This window comes from Panthera tigris, chromosome D4 (assembly GCF_018350195.1).
Source record: "Panthera tigris isolate Pti1 chromosome D4, P.tigris_Pti1_mat1.1, whole genome shotgun sequence".
Lineage (NCBI taxonomy): Eukaryota > Metazoa > Chordata > Mammalia > Carnivora > Felidae > Panthera > Panthera tigris.
In genome coordinates, this window is record NC_056672.1 from 82245266 (window position 1) to 82265461 (window position 20196).

Below are 20196 nucleotides of genomic sequence, written 5' to 3' on the forward strand. Positions count from 1 at the left end.
ACAGCGCCCCAACGCTGTTTGTCCCCTCGGCCTCAGAGCCCTGCCAGTTGGCAAACCCAAGCCAGGAAGTTGTCAATTCCAATTGCGTTTAAGGCCATGTAGTCCTATTAAAGAAGCCTTGCTGGTTAAGGGGCGTCCTCTGTTTCCAAAGCATGGGAAAAAAAAAAAAAAAAAAGGCGCTCTGCTTAGATTGGAGCTGGCAACTTTCACTGACTAGAGTTTTCAAGGAGCTATGAATGAGTTTAACAAAGGAGGTCTGTGGCTAGTTTCTGGCTGAAGTCCATGTCAACAGTTTTTAAGGTCACAGGCCACACTAACTAACATTTATTCCCAGCAGACCCTGTTCTAAACACAAGCTGTAAGTAGTACAAATTTGGAATTTCTCTGTAATCCCTTGAGATATTCCTGATCCTTCCACATGTTTCTGCCCAATTAAAAACAATTCTCACTTTGCACCACAAGAGAGGCCGAGCTCAGCGATCTCAGTCCATCCTTAGGGTAGATGAACAAAAACCTGGCAAATCAAAGGGCTCGAGTGGGGAAGGGAAGGAATTCAGCTGGATCACACTGAAAAGTGCAGACAGCTCCCCAGGGGCTCAGTTTGTGAAAGAATAAAACGGGTTATGACAGAGATCCTGAGGCCATAAAAAGCAGGTTTGAGGCACGCATTGGGAATAGGCTCCTAGTCCCTTTACACAAATAAGATAGAAATTTCTGAGAAAATTAAAAGGTCAACTAGGTGACTGGAGAATAGCAATAATCTATGGGACAGACGCTAAATATCCCGCTGTGAAATTAATACAATCATTTCTCAGTTAAGATGAACTCTAACTCACTTTTAACATTTTTAAATCAAGATGCTTCTTGAAAGCAAGGAAAAGCCGTTTTCACATCAACGGTACATTTCATAACTGATGGTCGTTATCTTTTTTTTTTAATTTTTTAACATCCATTTATTTATTTATTTAATGTTTGTTTATTTCTGAGACAGATAGAGACAGAGCATGAGTGGGGGAGGGGCAGAGAGAGAGGGAGACACAGAATCCATGGTGGGCTCCAGGCTCTGAGCTGTCAGCGCAGAGCCCTATGCGGGGCTCAAACTCAGGGACCATGTGATCATGACCTGAGCCAACGTCAGAAGCTTAACCAACTGAGCCACCCACCCAGGTGTCCCTTGATGGTGGTATTTTAAATCTTGCAAGGCAACACAGGAATAATGACTTTGGATTGAACGTCAAAAATCTCACTTAATCCTCACGCTGCCATGGGAACTATCTTCTATTCTGCAGACCAGGAAACAGGCTCAAAAAGGTGATATGACCTGCTTACATTCTGATCTAGTAAGTAGTAGAATCAACATTTGAACACAGGTCTTCCTAGGGCTCGAGTCTATACCACAAACTCAGGGGGAGAAAAACCCACTACAGCATTAGTCATCCATTGGGTACTTAAAGCACTACTGTTTGTAGCATTCTGTATTTGAAATCATGTGCTATATGATGGTAGATATCATTTTTCCAAGTTAAAAAAAATCTGTAAACTGTGGTACGAAGAACATTTGGATTGGGTATGACAAGAAAGACATAAAAGAAGAAAATTTTTTAAAGACAAAAAAAGAAGAAAATTAGAATCCTCATAATTCTATTACCTAATTATTCTTATTGTTAATACTTTGTTACCCAATCAACCCATCGCTTTTCTAAAAATTTCTTACAAAACACAGATCATACCATAATTCATCTCTTGCTTCTCCTGTATAACATTATGTCCAAAATGTTCTCTAAGTCATTAATCACCAAAAAACATCATTTTAATGGCTATATTGTAGCTATCCCCTCTCCACAAATGGTTTCTAATTTTTCATTCTACATGCTAATAAGCATCCTCATGCATGTTTCTGTACATATATTCCTGAGTTTTCCTTAGGAACAGAATCTCAAAAGTGGGAATAATTGAAGGGTTTTGAATATATACTGCTAACTGTTTTCTAAGAATGCTGAACCATTTTATACCCTCAGCCACAAGTTTGTAAATGCCTACCTCATGGCCACCAAGTGTCATCTTTATGTTGACATGACCAGGTTCATGTAGACTTGGTTGTGTACATGCCCACACAAACCACACCTATGCCAAAGACATGTATGTTACAACTGGCCTATCCTTCTAGCAATAACTCTAGCACTGTGTAATACTGGAAGGTGCCAACAACTGCCCTGCCAACATCTTTGCTTATATTAGCTCTAATCCTCACCAAAAGAGTGGATAGGAGGAAATTAAGATTCAAAAAGAGTAAATGGGGCACCCAAAAGCCCACATCCACACTGGCAGCACTAGGATTTAAGCCCTGTACAGACCGCTGACCATGCTCTTAAGGCCCTGCCACCTCATAGCTCATTTTACCTTTCAGGGACGGTTGACCTTCCTCTCACCTCCCCAGGGACTGCCTCCTTCTCTAGAGACGCCTCTTTAGACAATGAGGTCAATGAAGAAGGACAGTCCCTGGATCTCACAGGCTTTGAGAAAGGAAAGAGCATGTTGCACGTCTTTAAAAAGCAGGATGTAAGCAGCAGCGTGGGACTATGGCAACTCTCATACACAGCTGACAGAACCATAAGATTCTAATGCTGCTTTAGAAAACAATTTGGCATTATCCAATAAAATTGAAGATACACGTACCCTATGACATAGCCATTCGGCTCCTAGGTTTACACGCCAAAAAACCTAGTGTCTGTACACAGCGAGCTACCTGTTCAAGAATGTTCATTAAAGCCATGAACTGGAAACAGCCCAAATGGACACTTATAATTGCATGCTCAAACAAACACGATGCGGAATGCTAGATAGCAAAGAAAACAAGCTACAACTATAAGCAACAGCATGGTTGAATCTCAAAAGTGTTCAGCAAAAGAAATAAGACTTACCAATTCCAAACTGTAGAATTCATTCATACAGATTTCAAAAACCAGACAAAACTATACCAACATTATTTAGGAATACATACGCAGCTGAAAAAAATTATTCTGGGGTACAGATTTCTCACAGGAGGATTACATGGATATTTGCTATATAATTATTAGTGTGTACTTAAGTTAGTGTATGTGTGTGCATATATATAAATATGTATATATTTATGTGTATATGTGTGTGTGTGTGTACGTATGTAGTTAAACTCAACGCACTTTTCTATTTGCAGGTTATATTTCACAATTTACAAAAGGAAGGCACAAGGTTGTAATTAAACATAGTAAATACAATATATAAAGAGCTTTATCAAGTGTTCACTATTTAATCTCCTACCACAATATTCTGAGTTAGTATTATCCTCAATTCACCACTAAAGTAACAGAGACAAAAATGAGCGACAGATAAGTAAAAAACATGTTTATTATAAATGCAATTCTTAAGAAGAAGATTTTTTTTTTTTTAACTCATGCAGCGCAAGTGTTTTCTATCACAACACAGGGACTGAAATCAAGGAAAAGACAAGTTCAGGGAGGAGCTCCACCATATGAAAGTTAAACTACCTCTTCAAATAAAAAGATCTAAAATTATAATAGTTGGGGATATATATAACTGGGAAATATTAGTGAATAGTAAAAAAAAAAAAAAAAAACAAGTATAGTCTCCAGTGGTCAGGAAACATTGGTTATCTTTAATGAGGATGATCAACATTTGGTATACTTTCTTTTTTTTAATTTTTTTTAATGTTTATTTATTTTTGAGAGACAAAGCACAAGCAACAGAGGAACAGAGAGAGAGGGAGACACAGAATCTGAAGCAGGGTCCAGGCTCCGAGCTGTCAGTGCAGAACCCAATGCGGGGCTTGAACCCACAAACCACAAGATCATGACCTGAGCTGAAGTCAGACGCTTAACCGATTGAGCCACACAGGCGCCTCTAGTATACTTTCTTATACTAATAAAAAAGAGGAAGTACAAACTAAAAATTTCTCTAAAATTGGTATCCAAAATTCATTTTTTTTTTTTTTTTTTAAGCAGAGGGGACCATAAAAATCCTAACTTAGCAGAACTTAGCAGAATCCTAACTAGACACTAGGAAATATACTTTCCTAGAGTCTTTGGGCTTGGAGTTGTTTTTGCTTGCAGTGGCTTTTTGTTTTTTGCTTTTTATTCCCCCAAAGACTTCTTGCTTTCCTATGGGACTATATTTTTAAAAAAGAAACCAGTCATTAAGAGCTCAGGCAAAAAAGTACAGGGCACTAAATTTCACCCAACTCCGTTTTCCATCACACTTTTTAAATAAGGTGTTTTTTTTTTTTAATCTCAAGTTTTTTAGAGCCAAGGATTTTTTTGCCGCATTTTGGGCTCATTAATACAAATAAAGAGCTAGTTAAAATACCAGACTGAATAAATGAACAATGGGACAATTAACCCCACATACAAAGCTCCACCCACTTTACTTCAAAGGCATCTGAAATAGAATGGATTAGAAACCCTAAACGATGCCTCTCAGAATTAATTTTATAATAAATATTGCTTTGTGTTATAGATAAGGGATTAAAAAGCTCCAGAGTAGCAGCCTAACACCTGTGAACTGAGTTAAAGGGCAACCGACCTTGGCTGTACTGAAGATTGCCAATAGTTTCATGACCCATGTCTAGGAAATAAAAATCTAGGCAATTTCCACTGCATACTAGAATGCAGAACTTAATTGTGCCTACAATGTTTAAAACTTCCATACAGTTTTACATAAAGTCTTGAAATATGTGTAATTAGTTCTCATTCAGAATGTATTGCTATCTAACTTTAAAAGTATTCCCTTTATGCCACATTACTGTTTTTGCCATTCACAATACAACTCATACTGATGAAAAGGATTAAAGACGTAAATGTACAAAGGGAAATATGGAAAGGAAAAATAAACTAAGTACATTATTTACCACCTGATTTAATGAACACTTTGATACTATTTCCATACTTTTATGTTCATTGTTTTCAGAAGCTAAGAACTATCTTTCCTATCGAGAATCTGGTAATATCTCACATTTGAAGGCAAAAAGTAGTTGAGGGCTTTTGGGTTGTTTGGGTTGTTTTTACGGAATTACCAAAGTAATTAGCGCAATGACAAATTCACTACAGCAAATGCATTTTTTAAAAGAACATAAGTCTTGACAAAAAATACTTTCTCAGATTTTACTAAGAGCTTTCTTCCCTTGTAAATCAGCCTCACACAAAGTACACAGTCAAAAACATTCCCAGGAAAGAATATTTAACGATATGCAAAGATGCTTACACTATACTAAGTGAAAAGGCTAGGTACAAAGCTCCACCTACAGCATGATCCCATGCAAGGAACAAAACACCTCTAGTCACTATTAGAGTCATGGGATGATAAACTCCTTCTCTTACTTCTGTAAGGTTTTCTAAATTCCTCTAATGAGGAAGTATATCTTCACAGTCTCATAAAATAACATCCTAAAAATCAATGGCTCATAAGTGATTACGAGAATTGTGGCATCTTCAAACTTTAGATGGCACAATGATTTTTCTGTTTGACATGATATAAAGAGGTACACAATTATCTCAGTCTTCTGGAGCTTCTCCACGAGGGACAAATGCTAGGCTTCCCACTGCTTCTAAACTGATCACTGAAAGGGCCAGACAACCTAAATTCAGACTCCTCTTTGTATTCACAAATCTAACTTGCTCTTAAAATAAGAGTGCAGCTTAGATCCAAAGGGCAATTTTAGGTGTGAAGCATATTGAGTTATTTTCCTTTCCACTTCCTGCCCAGTGAAAAGCAAAGATAAGGCTCAAATAAATGCCTTCTGCTTGTTGTTGCTGTTATAGGAAAGTGGTTTGCTTGCAAGGGGAGGGGGTTGGGGGTGGGGGTCCAAAAAAATTGCTGACACTCAAACTCCACCAAAGAGCATCAATTGGCTTCTCCTATAGAATGTTTTCCAACTCCCAAAAAGAGTCCCTCATGTGGAATTCTTAAGACTCTTTCTTTCAGAAGGCAGGCTCAGTTTTACTGGTTTTCCATTCAAACAGACTTTGCATCAGATTTAAACAGAGCGGATCATTTTCTTTACTCTATAATCATATGGTTGGATTGTTCACATAGACTGCAATGATGCTGGCCAAAAGGCAACGTGACTCCTTGATGCTAACTGGAGGTTACGGAGTCTTAAAAAAAACTTTAGGTCCAGGTGGCCTTGGCCTTATTCTCCTGAGTTGGAAGAATCATTGCCATATCCTGGACAAACTCTGGACTGGAGTGGGAGTGGGGGGCAAAAGATTGCTATTAGCCAGCTAAAGAACTTGGCACAACAATCTCTCTTCAGGTCTCAGTTTCATTATTTATAAAATGAGGGTGGGCTGTATGTAGTATACTGATTTTTGCAAGCTCACCTCTGAAATCCTGGAGCAGTGGCAAACTACCCATCGTGGCTCTTTTAACTAAATATACACAGACAAAAAAACTTTTGAAACTCATAATGGTTGCTCTAGTGGCAAGAAAATAAAATTTGAAACTTTGAATCAGAGCCAAAAGGAAGTTATGAGAAATAAGCCCAAAGCTGTTGAGCGCATGAGCTTTGGGTTGGATTCTGGGTTCCAAACCAAATTCCCTCACTTACTCCTTCCTGGTGAGATCTTGGCCAAGTCACACGGCAACTCTTTCGGTCTCGATCCCTACTCCTCTATAATGGACATAATTTCATCAAGTTGCAATAAGAATGAGAATTATATAAGCCACCTGCCATATTAAATAAATGCTAACAAATGATCATTCCCACCCCCAACCCTGCTCCTTTCCAAATCCTCTGTAATGAGTTCTCCTGACTTAGTCTATCCATCTACGAAATGGTATAACAACATTAACCGTCAGCAGTAGCTGGTGGAGGTGGCAAGATGAGTGACGTATGGGGGAAACTAACGAAAGAACCAAAGTGCACTCCTGGAGCGCCTACTTAGGGTGGTTTCACTTGCTGCCCTATGGTAAGCTTTGTGATCATGAAGACAAGGAAATGTTCTGCTTTCAAAACAGATCAACAAGGGGCGCCTGGGTGGCTCAGTCGGTTAAGCGACCGACTTCGGCTCAGGTCATGATCTCGCGGTCCAGGAGTTCGAGCCCCGCGTCGGGCTCTGTGCTGACAGCTCAGAGCCTGGAGCCTGTTTCGGATTCTGTGTCTCCCTCTCTCTGACCCTCCCCTGTTCATGCTCTGTCTCTCTCTGTCTCAAAAATAAATAAACGTTAAAAAAAAAAATTCAGAACAGATCAACAAAATACCGTGTCTCTTGTCATCTCCAACTCATCCAGTCCCAAAAGGAGAAATTTCTTGTAGCCAAAGTCTTGAAGCTTCAAATACCCACAATGCTGGGCTCAGGTTGCTTGAGGGAAGGCTGAGCCAGGCTGGGGTCCTTTGAAAAGGACCAGGAGGAGAAAAGAAGCTTCCTCCTACAGTGGACAGCTCTGAGGCTGGCCGCTGCTACAGAAGATACACCTGTCCTTCCAACTGCCCAGCTTCCCAGCCCTCAAACAGCAGGCTCTGCTTGGACAGTAAGAGCAGTTTCGTTTATGTCCCTTTCTTCTCTTCAAAGGTGACTTTTTTTTTAAACTGTACAGCTTGTTACTATTGTTGAATTGTGGCTCCCCAGAGGATTATACGTTCCTAAGCATGGAGGCATCTGTGTGGCAATAAAATGTGCAACATTCCCCAACCAGTACATTTTTTTTAATTAAGAAAAAAAAAAGTTATCACATCCCACAAAATGATGTCCTGATGAACACATTCCCCGTGCAGGCCTTTCAAAATACTGAAGATGTCAGAAAGGGTCCTGAGGCTACTAAACCAGAGCCTTCACAGGACCCAAGCCATGGGTTCAATTCCTGACAGATCCACAACGGGTGGAATTATAATCTGCCATAGCAACTGGGTCTTCTCCCAGCTGACCATTCAGAAGACAACACTGTACCCTACCATACTTTTAAGGGGGAGAAATTAAGAAGAAATCAAACAGCTCCAGAGAGATGGAAACACTTGAAAAGCAGAGGAAAGTTCTCTGTTAAATAGTATGAAAGATCCAGGTTTCCCAAATGGTATTTAAGGCATTGGGAAGAAAGGCTGATTTCTCCCAGAGGGGCCCCAGCTTTGATGCCCAAACTGCCCTCAAACATCAGGCTGTGTAGTTTTGTATAGCAGGGTACCCTCAGGCGAGACAACCATAAATAGCTTAAAACAAGAATAGGAGATTCCATCTGTTTCTGGAATATTTCAGCAGCACCTGCTTTCAAGGTAAAAATCTGGGAGCCGTCCCCACTGCCTTCCTTCCCGACTCCCTTCCCCACCCCCCATACACTTATTTTAAACCAAAGCAGCTAACACACAATCCATCCAAAAGGGCTCTGCCACCGCACCTGCTTAAGGAAAGAGTCCTTTGATTTTTCTCCTGAACTATATGTCTTGTTTTAAAAACACTAGAGCAGTTAGGGGGAGAAACCAAAGTTCTTAAAACCACACTATTTTATTACTTCTAGCTTCTTTTTTCTCTGTGAAAACTGAGCTCTTCTGTGTTTATAGTAGAAATGAGTACAATTCAGATGAAAAAGGACGCAATAGTTGTTCCTGCCATTAAGTCAGAAAGTATTCCAGAAGGAAGATGGGTTATCACTTAACACAATTAATGTTGAAACACAAGCCCATATGCCAATCTGCATGGAAAGAAAGACAGTAATTCCCCAGCAAGGTCCCAGAAATGTATTTCGTTGTTATAGTTTAAAACAAACAAACAACTAAAGTTGAGGCTTAAAACTTCTCATCTAAATCAGAGTGCTACCCCCAAGGTGATATGCAGCAACCCTTCTAACACTATCCAGAAAATCCCAAGCATGTGTAAATACCAGTTACATGTATAAAAAGCCACTTTCCTTTTGGTCTATAAACATCGATATTTCTAACGCCTGCCCTATCATCTGAGCATGCTCCATTTGCTATGGGGTAAATCCAAATTCTTGAGCATGTCCCACAAGGGCTTTCCCAACCTGGCCCCAAGACATTTATGGTATCATCCCCTACCATCACATCAGTATTCCATCTTGCCATATCCTTCATTTCTCTGGGCCTTACATGTCAGTTCTCACTGCCTAGAAAGCTCTTCTCCAATTCTCCTCCAGACCAGCCCCCAGTGATTCTGTAAGACCTAGTTTAACTGGAAACCGTCAGCAACACTTTCTCTGATTCCAAGCCAGAGATGGGCACTTCCTAATCAGTGACCCCAAAGAACCTCGCACATACATATTTTTGATTTAAATAGCACTTATCACATCATATTTTCCTTGTTTACATAGTCCCTTCCCAAAGAGTTAGTGGCTCCTAGGACAGTAAGTGTAGCCGAACCGAAACAGGAGGGGAAGTAACAAAATCAGAGGTGGTCTGGGAACGGTGCACCCAGAAGCATATTAAGTTTTAAATTTGGTAAAGGACCAAAAGTATATATTGTTTTCAGTTTGTAAGACCAACTTTAAAAGTTCAGCTCATCAAAATCTTGAATGACATCTGAACATGATATCTGAAAGGTTCTTATAGAGAACTGGGGAGAGATCTTTACCTCTGTATCAAGGGAACTTGAAGTGAATAAAAAGCCAAAGACCAAGTGTTACACATTGTTCACTCCTGGTTTATACTACGTACCAAGATACTCACTAATTGAAGAAAAATCTTACATGTTAAACTAAAAAAAAAATTTAGATCCTGTCTTGATGAAACAAGTTATTTCTTCCCAAAATGTATAATAGGGACTGAACAGTTTGATATAGGTACTAAGGCAGTTACTCAGGGGCGTCTGGGTGGCTCAGTCTGTTAAGTGCCCAACTTTGGCTCAGGTCATGATCTTATAGTTCATGGGTTCAAGCCCCACGTCGGGCTCTGTGATAACAGCTCAGAGCCTAGAGCCTGCTTTGGATTCTGTGTCTCCCTCTCTCTCTGGCCCTCCCCCACTGGCACTCTGTCTCTGTCTCTCTCAAAAATAAACAAACATTTAAAAAAAAAGCTACTCAAACTTTCTCAAGAGCTTAAATAAGATTCCCATACATAAGAAAATTGTAGAACACAAATATGAACCTGGACCACTTTCTTACACCATATACAAAAATAAACTCAAAATGGATGAAAGACCTAAATGTAAGACAGGAAGCCATCAAAAGCCTCGAGGAGAAAGCAGGCAAAAACCTCTTTGACCTTGGCCGCAGCAACTTCTTACTCAACATGCCTCCAGAGGCAAGGGAAACAAAAGCAAAAATAAACTCATCAAAATAAAAGGCTTCTGCACAGCGAAGGAAACAATCAGCAAAACTAAAAGGCAACTGACGGAATGGGAGAAGATACTTGCAAAGGAAATATCAGATAAAGGGTTAGTATCCAAAATCTATAAAGAACTTATTAAACTCAACACGCAGAAAGCAAATAATCCAGTGAAGAAATGGGCAAAAGACATGAATAGACACTTCTCCAAAGAAGACATCCAGATGGCCAAGAGACACATGAAAAGATGCTCAATATCACTCATCATCAGGAAAATACAAATCAAAACCACAATGAGATACCACCTCACCCCTGTCAGAATGGCTAACATTAACAAGTCAGGCAACAACAGATGTTGGCGAGGATGCAGAGAAAGAGGATCTCTTTTGCATTGTTGGTGGGAACGCAAGCTGGTGCAGCCGCTCTGGAAAACAGTATGGAGGTTCCTCAAAAAATTAAAAATAGAACTACCCTACGACACAACAATTGCACTACCAGGTATTTATCCAAGGGATACAGGTATGTTGTTTCGAAGGGGCACACGCACCCCCATGTTTATAGCAGCACTATCGACAATAGCCAAAGGATGGAAAGAGCCCAAATGTCCATCGATGGACGAATGGATAAAGAAGATGTGGTGTGTATATACACACACACACACACACACACACACACACACACACACACACACACAATACAGTATTACTCAACAATCAACAAGAATGAAATCCTGTCATTTGCAACTACATGGATGGAACTAGAGGGTATTATGCTAAGTGAAATTAGTCAGAGAAAGACAAATATCATATGACTTCACTCATATGAGGACTTTAAGATACAAAACAGATGAACATAAGGGAAGGGAAGCAAAAATAATATAAAAACGGGAAGGGGGACAAAAACATAAGAGACTCTTAAATATGGAGAACAAACAGAGGGTTACTGGAGGGGTGGTGGGAGGGGGGATGGGCTAAACAGGTAAGGGGCATTAAGGAATCTACTCCTGAAATCATTGTTGGACTATATGGTAACTAACTTGGATGGAAATTAAAAAATAATTAATTAAATAAATAAATTTTGTTAAAAAGCTCCTTTTGGGGCTCCTGGGTGGCTCAGTTGGTTAAGCGACCAGCTTCAGCTCAGGTCACAATCTCACGGTTCATGAGTTCAAGCCTCGAGTCAGGCTCTGTGCTGACAGCTTGGAGCCTGGAGCCTGATTTGGATTCTGTGTCTCCCTCTCCCTCTGTTCCTCCCCCACTTGCACACTGTCTCTCTCTCAAAAATAAATAAAGATTCAAAAAAAAATTTAAAAAGTTCCTTTATAAAAAGTAAAACATTTAATTATTATGTGACATATCTCCCATAATCCACACCCACAAACAACACAGTTATGGCTTTGAACTCTTATGCTCCTTCTGTTTCTCCAAACCAGAAGTTGGCTATAAATAACATATTTCATTACAGTTTTAGCCTTGATGAAACATGTGCCATTTGGACAAGTCGGAAGTCATGAAAAAAGTATGGTTCTAGGTCACTTTATGATACTTGAAGGATTTCAGAGGTAAATGCTTATACCATAACAGACTCAGCTGGTGCTACCTGAAAATGCTAATTCTGCCTCACATTCCTGGGTTTATAATGAAGAAGGACTAACTTACACGTATCTATTGCTCTCTAGCTGTGCTTTTTTAATTCTTTTAATGTTTGTTTATTTTTGAGAGAGAGACAAAGAGAGAGACAGAGAGACAGAGAGACAGAGAGACAGAGAGACAGAGGGGGAGCAAGGGAGGGACAGAGAGAGAGGGAGACACAATCCGAAACAGGCTCCAGGCTCTGAGCTGTCAGCACAGAGCCCGATGCAGGGCTGGAACTCACGAGCCATGAGATCATGACCTGAGCCAAAGTCAGATGCTTAACCGACTGAGTCACCCAGGTACCCCCACCCCCAGCTGTGCTTTTAAGCCAGTATTGACTACCATCCAGCAAATAGTTAAATAATATTATGGCGAATCTCAAGGAAAAGTAAAATGCCTAAATATAAAGAACTAGTCAACCGTGGGACAAAATAATGCATTTGAACTTTACAAACCATGGTATTTGTGTTAATGAGACTTGTTCATACCCTAGCACAACTACATTTCTGTCAAGGTTAGCTGGTGACAGAATTAGACCTGTGTTAAAAATAAACACAGGGCTTCTTCATCAGGAATTCTTTCCTTCATGAAACAAGTATTACTAAGTGCCTACTATGCATAGCCATTACTCTGTACGTTGGGTATATTTGGGAACAAAACAGATAAAAATTCCCAAGCTTCATGGAACTTATATTCTAGGGGGAAGGAACAGACAACACTTCTAACAATGGACCCAATAACTTATACTGTATGACAGGTATCTAAGAACCTTTCATTGTGAAATTAAGTTTAAAGTTTCTAACACTGATGGCCTAGTCCTTTACGGATTTTATGGACACAATGCCTGTCATTCAACACTAGATCTCCACAGTGAGATTCAAGAGGACCTCTTGTAACTAACAGAAATAAGTCTGGGAGTATGAACCACATCTCTCTACTACTGTATTTCACACTTTCTCTTGAACTGGTGTCCCATGAGGCCTGTCCTGTCACTCAGAGCCTTCAGTGTCCTATTCTTGCATTCAAATGGAATACATCTCCATGTCTGAAGGCCATGCACACAGTATGTTGGCCAAGGGCTGCACTAAGTGCTGGAGATACAAAGTTGCTTAAGACACTATCTTTACCCTTAATGAGTTCATTTTAGAGGAAGAGGAGGAAGAGGTAAAAGGATGATGCAGGCTTATGAGCATGTAACTGAAGTATGCAAAGCATGCTAGGTGCCCCCAGAGGTGAGGATGATTACTTCTGCCTGGAAAAGGCTGCTGTGGGTGGATGGATAAAGGTGTGAAGGCAGAAAGGCCCAGAGACTCATATGGGCCAGGAAGCACATGAGCTTGGGAGAGCAGTCAGAGAGGGGGCAATCCTAAGAAGCCAAATTCTAGAACAGTGGAGACTATGTCTGCACAAGACACAATCACTGGGAGCTACCCAGCCCTCCCCACCATGAGAAGAAATGGAGAGCACAAGTAGAGGTGGCTCATGAGCACACAAGCTAGAGCACCGGGCACACTGCGAACAGACACTGGACCTCAAGGCACTGGTGAACTAAAGGGAAGGCGTCTATTGCTGGTGAGGATGTGGAAAAACAGGAACCCTCTTGCACTGTTGGTGGGAATGCAAACTGGGGCAGCCTCTCTGGAAAACAGTGTGGAGGTTCCTCAAAAAGTTAAAAATAGAACTACCCTATGACCCAGCAATTGCACTGCTAGGAATTTATCCAAGGATACAGGAGCGCTGATACATAGGGGCACTTGTACCCCAATGTTTATAGCAGCACTTTCAACAGTGGCCAAATTATGGAAAGAGCCCAAATGTCCATCAACTGATGAAAAGGTAAAGAAGATGTGGTTTATATATACAATGGAATACTACTCGGCAATGAGAAAGAATGAAATCTGGCCTTTTGTAGCAAGGAAACTGTCCAAACTGTAGCATGGAACTGGAGAGGGTTATGCTAAGTGAAATAAGTCAGTCAGAGGAGGACAGATATCATATGTTTTCACTTATATATGTGGATCTTGAGAAACTTAACAGAAGATCATGGGGGAGAGGAAGGGGAAAAAAATAGAGGGAGGGAGGCAAAACATAAAAGCCTCTTAGATACAGAGAACAAACTGAGGGTGGATGGAGGGCTGGGGGAGAAGGGAAAATGGGTGATGGGCATTGAGGACGGCACTTGTTGGGATGAGCACTGGGTGTTACATGTAAGTGACTGAACCACGGGAACCTACCCCAGAAACCAAGAGCACACTTTACACGCTGTATGTTAGCCAATTTGACAAGAAATTACATTAAAAAAATAATAATAATAAAGGAAAAGCATCTGGAAAAAAAAGCAAGGAGATGAAGCATCTCGAAAAAGCAAGGAGACTGAAAATGCTAATAGAACCTAGGCCTAAATCGCACCTGCATTCTCCCGGCAGACCTCTCCACTCTCCACTGAACATGCTGCCAACTTGTCACCCAAGGTGAACAGCAGACCCTTCCATTCAAATGCCAGTCTCAATTCAGCAATGTTCCCAAACGAAGCCACAGGGGGAAGTGGCCCTGTGCATGCTTTTTGCATATGTACAACCTGGGCAAGGGAAGTGAGCTTTCCACCCGCCATGCTGAATACCCGTGAAACGCGTGTCCCAGACTTCATCTGGACTCTATTTTTAACCACAATCACTATCCTCTGGCCCTAGAACATCAATAGTGAGGAGACATTGTGCCGCGGAACCGTCCTATGCTTTATATATAGCATACTACAGCATGATCATACTTCTCCCCAGTTTGTTCTGGGAACTCCTCTAGGGCAGGGACCAGCTAATAGTAGGCACTCAAGTAAGGGCTGACGAACAAATGAATGAATTAACCCACCAAATTCTTCCCACAGTTCCAAGCTGGGATAACAGAGAGAAAACAGACCAATTGCTGCTTTTTTTTCATTCTAAATGATGGCAGCATGAAGGCTAATCAACTAGCTTCTTGTAAGCACGCCATCCATGACCCTACGCACAGACACGCAAAGTCAAATACACACTGTTGATGTTTTTACATCAACAGTTTTCCACTCTCAGAAATTTGTTGAGTGAACGAGATAGTGCCAGTTCAGAGTCCCACCCCGCCCCCCAACATGCACATCCCAGCTTTGAAAGGAAGAAACATTGTAAACCAAAACATTATGCAAAAACAAAAAACAACAACAAAAAAGCCTTTCTGCAAAACTTTAAGAACTTGTCTTAAACCTCCATCTCCTCTAAATGACTATGTAAATATCAGCGCCCAAGCCAAGTCTAAAATGCAACGTTAGGCAAAATGGAAGAGAAAACTTTGTTTAAAAAGAAAAAACAAATCCAACATTGCTGAATCAAAATGTAAATCATCATTTACATCAGACGCTAATGCTCCAAGTGGGTAACCCTTGGGCCTGGGCTCCTGAGCCAGCTTGAGAGCAGTTACACACATTTAATCTCACAGAGCATCCGCATTGTATCTCCTTCCCGTGGTCTTTCCAGCGGTTGCCCTCTAGGGCCGAATTACAGACCTTATGCTTGGTGAAGAAGAGAGCTGACTTTGCTGATTAACAACAACAATAACAACATTTGTGCGGAGAAATGTAAACCAGACTGACAGTTATTGAGCAAAGGTACTTCAAAAGTCAGCCCCTCTTTCTCCTATGGTAGGAGTGTGTATGTGCTTGGGGGGCTGGGATGGGAGGTCTTTTCTTGGTGAGGAGAGGAAGAAAGTGCAAAAACTAATGTACCAGAGAACCGCTCTTTCTGGAATTCATAGAGTCTGGCCTTTTATCCCTGGGCGCAAGCCCAAGACTGGGGACCCGGGTTTTGTCAGGGGCGCCTCCCTGCTGTCCTGCCCGGGGCTGCTCCACACGAGCAGAGAGAGACAGGAGGCAGGCCCCTCTGACACCTACTTAACCGAGGCAGATGGAGAGGAGAGTGTGTGGGATGCCTTTACTTCCCCCTTAGGAGGCGCCCAGCAGGAGCCCACAGAGCCAGCAGCTCCAAAATCGGATTTCCACACATCCTCCCCCTCCTCGCCTCCTCGGAACACACCTTGGCCCTCTGGCAGGAGGAAACAGAGCATTAGGCCAAGTGTGGCTCTGGTGTACAAAGGGGTTTGGAAGACCTAAAGAAGCCTTCTTCCAGGATCCCATACTTTTTTCAAACCTCTAGAGAAGTAGCCCAGTTGGGGAAACAGTTACTCCCTCACTGACCCAGAGAGGGCAAGGGTGTTACTTTGAGGAGGACACAATCAGTGTCTGCAAGACGTCCTGAGCTGCAGACGCATACTTTATTAATAATCTTACATACACAAAATGTCCAAGGGAAAGCCTAACAGGCGAATTTCTGACAGCTCCAGATAACAGCGGGACAAACCGAAGCCATGCTGACTCCCCAGCTTCCACAAACTCCACAGAAGCCATGATCCCTTTCCCACCCAAGGGACGTGATGCAAATAAATAAATACAATTATCTGCAGAACTTAGAGTGCAGGAACAACGCTGTGGAGTCCCTCTCCCCGAATGCAGTGACTTGTGGGAAACAGATAGGAAAATAAGGAGAACAGCTGGAAAATTTAATTGCAGAGGAACAACGTGGAGGCTGACATTGTTTCACGGAAGTAGCCAAGAGCCAAAGCCACTCTCCCTTACCTTAAGATACAGAAGCAGCTCTTCGCCCCTGAAGATAAGCGGCAGAACCCGAATCTCTGTTTGCTGTCAATGTCAGTGAGCACGAACGTGAAGTTCTGGCCAACTTGGCTAACTGTGAGGCTGCGGCAAAGACAGAACAAAGGGAAAAACGAATGTGCAGTGAGTTTCTTGATAAAGTATCTAATCACGACAAGTCGTTGAACCTGTAACATTTCCTTTCTCAGTGAAACTCTTTACAAATGAACTCAAAATTTACACACTTGAAGGGAACAGACTGTGAGCTAGTAAAAAACAAACAAACAAACAAACAAAAAAGACCGCAAGCAGCCCATTCTAGTGACCACCTCACTACCAAAGTAGCTACCAAACCTTCCATTTACGGAGTTCAGGCAGGTAGCCCTGTTAATCATCTCATCAAATCCTGAAGATACATCCTATTAACCTCATTTTATACATAGTGACCGCCTCATCACCTCATTGGAGCTCCCATGCCTTCCACAGATTGAGTTCAGGCAGGTAGCCCTGTTAATCATTCCACCGAATCCTGAAAGGAGCATTCTATTAACCTCATTTTATAGACAAGGCAACAGCCTAGGGCAGCACTGCCTAAGGTGCCAGCTGGTTAGCTGCGAAAAGCTGGGTTTTAAACCTAGGCCTTTGTGACGCCAAAGCCTACCCTGCCAGCTTGCTGTTAACGATGTTCACCTGACCATTCCTCTAGTTCAGAAAACAAAATGGCAACAGAACTTAAGCGTCTACTGTGTGCCAGTCACCAAGCTGGACACTTGATATATTCCATCTCATTTACTCTCCAAACAACCCTGGAATTTAGATGATGTTCCCATTTTACAGGAAAAGCAACTACAGGACGGAATAGGCATGTAAGCGAATCATGTTCACAGAGCTTCCAAGGGGAGGAGGTGGAATTCAAGAGGGCAAGGTTAGTTACTACTGTCCTGAATTCTTGTATCTTTCACAACATTGGGGTTCGGGGGGAACATGTATGTTACAGGACAGAAATACCAAATGTCTTAACAATGCAAGGTGCTAAGAAATGGAAACAGGCTTTAAAGACAAACAGTAAAGAAAAAAAGCCAAAAATTCCTGCATCGACACAAAAATCAGCAAGCCACGCATAAAACATAAAATAGGAAATATGTTTCAAGAGATTAAAAGGCATGTTACTAATCAGATTAATCTAGAAACGTTTCTGGCGTTTGCAAAATGTTTTTAAAACCCCCTTTTTAAAATCAGTTTACCACTTAGTTCGGATTCCTTTTTAAAAACTTAAATATTCCAAATTCTAATACACAAACCTATGCTAGCGTAATATTTTAGAATTTGACATCGAATTATTCAAACGAACTCATTAACTTGTATTTCACATATATTGTATTTTACAAAATATACTCAAATTGATAAATATTCAAATCAATGCTCTCACCTGTAATTTACTTTATAAGTTGCCAGCAGAAATGAAAAATCATTCACCAAGCCCCTTCCAAAGGCAGATAGATTTACTGAGTCTTTGGAATAGGATACGTAGTTAATTTTTCAAATATGGATAGCCTTCATTTCTAACACTTCCTTATACAAACCACACAAGAAAATTAAAATGAAAGAGACTTTCAAGGTATCCCAGTACAACAGGGTCAATGGACCCTACCTGGTCATGTTTAAGGAAACAATTCCATCCCCTAGAGGGTGGTTACAGAGTACAAGAAAATAATTCAGAAAGAAAAGAAAGTGTTCCACTCTCCCTTCTTAACTAGGAAGGTGAGCGAAAACAAGGTGGCAATTTAAAAGCAACGCGGTAATAAAACAGGTGTAAGTAATGCTACCCCTCCACCTTACACAAGCCAGGAGAAGGAACACATTTCTATAAAAGTTATAGAGCTGTCCAGGGGACACCAAACTCTACCTTCCTATGGCTGTTATGTTTTATCAATAAAGCTTGGATACTGTGTTACTATGGTGATTTAATACTATGTTTTAAAGGGGGATTATATGATTAATTTTAACAAGGTTGAGAACTGAAGATGTGTGAGAAACAGGATTCTAGCTCACATAATTAAAGTGATTGGGGAGAAAAGTGGGCCTCACTGGGGGGAGGAGAAAAAAACTTGAATTATTGAAATATTTAAAGCAACAGGTCACAATGATTTCTAAATTACAAATAAGGTCATGCTTTTGTGACATACTATTATGTGATCATATAAAATATGACTGTTCATTATTTTAACTCAGGGTGTGATTTCACTTCTAGAATGTTTAAAATGAGGCATCTGAGAAGGAAGGGGTATTGATAGGACTGAATGAAAAGAAAACACCCGGGATCCTTAGGAAAAGGACACAGAATGAACACAACTTGGTTTGTGAAGTGAGTGTCATTAATTTCCCTATTTATCTTTTCACCACCATTAAAAATGCTGAAAATGCTTTTAGCGACATCCTAGGCTCAAAGAAAGATTCATCACTCATTTACTTGGTTCAAATCCCAACTCAATCACTTGCTAACGGGGCCTTCATTTAGCAAGTTACTTAACCTCTAAGCACCTCAGTTTCTTTACCTGGAATAACAATGAGAGACCACTGCTCAACCCAAAGGAGGTTTTGGGAATAAGTGAGGTAAGCATTTACCATAAAGGCCAGTCCATAATAAAAACAATTAATAAGAGAGATGCAAGCTGTCAAGTTACCTTCGGAAGGAAACCAAAAATTCATATTAAAATCATGCATTTGCTCAGCATCTTCCTGACGGACTCATTTTTGTAATCCTTACGAGTGGAGAAAGGAAGCCTGCCTTTCCCTCTTCTCAGTTGCATCTTTTCAGTAAAGGACAGTCCTTTGGGAGACCAAGGGAGCTGCTCATGCTTTCAGTAATGTAAACGAGTAAAGGGACACAGCTTAGGAGACAACATTTGTTATTCTCAGTTGATTCACCGTTTTTAAATCCTAACAGGGTAGGGGTGCCTGGGTAGTAGTAGCTCATTCAGTTAGGCATCCAGCTTCAGCTCAGGTCATGATCTCGTGGTTTGTGGGTTTGAGCCCTTCATCAGGCTCTGTGCTCATAGCTCAGATCCTGCTTCAGATTCTGTGTCTCCCCCTCTCCGCCCCTCCCCCAATCGTGTACACTGTCTCTCAAAAATAAAAAAAGATTAAAAAAAAACCATTTAAACACTAATAAAGTACAAGCCACTTAAACAAACAAGCAAAAGGGGTCCTAAAGCAGCAAACTCTCAAATCTCTTCTCCTTGGACAATCTGCAATAAACTAAAAGTTAGGCAAGGGTGCTCAGAGGTTAAGCTGAAGGGTTCTCAATCTCTGAGGAATCTTGTCATTCCCTCTCCGCTTGCTGCTGTACTGTGGGAGAGTGTTCACTCTCTCTCCATAAAAATGACTTTGGGGAAAGGGTCTGCTTCGCTAGACGCTGCAGGGTTTGTGTCTACCTCCAGTATCAGAATCCAGAACTTTTTAACAGGGATCAGAGATTTCACAATGATTAAAACGGGGAGGAACTGCAGAAACCATCTGGCTCGAGTCTCTTGCTTTATAAGATGGGAAAACTGAGGCACATGGTCTTTTTGTCTTGTTGGTTTTGTTTTCTCAAGGTATCAGGACTAAAACGAAATTCCACGCCCCAT

General features: G+C 41.1%; 1 protein-coding gene across 5 annotated transcripts in view; it reads right to left on the bottom strand.

Annotated features, from left to right (window-relative positions):
* The window catches only part of DENND1A (DENN domain containing 1A), a 509265-nt gene that overhangs the window by 326437 nt on the left and 162632 nt on the right, over positions 1 to 20196 (bottom strand). For all 5 annotated transcript variants that reach the window (XM_042963736.1, XM_042963734.1, XM_042963735.1 and 2 more), the window contains one exon: positions 16553 to 16672. In XM_042963736.1, coding sequence (XP_042819670.1) covers positions 16553 to 16672 — 120 coding nt within the window. The remainder of the gene's footprint in view (positions 1 to 16552; positions 16673 to 20196) is intronic.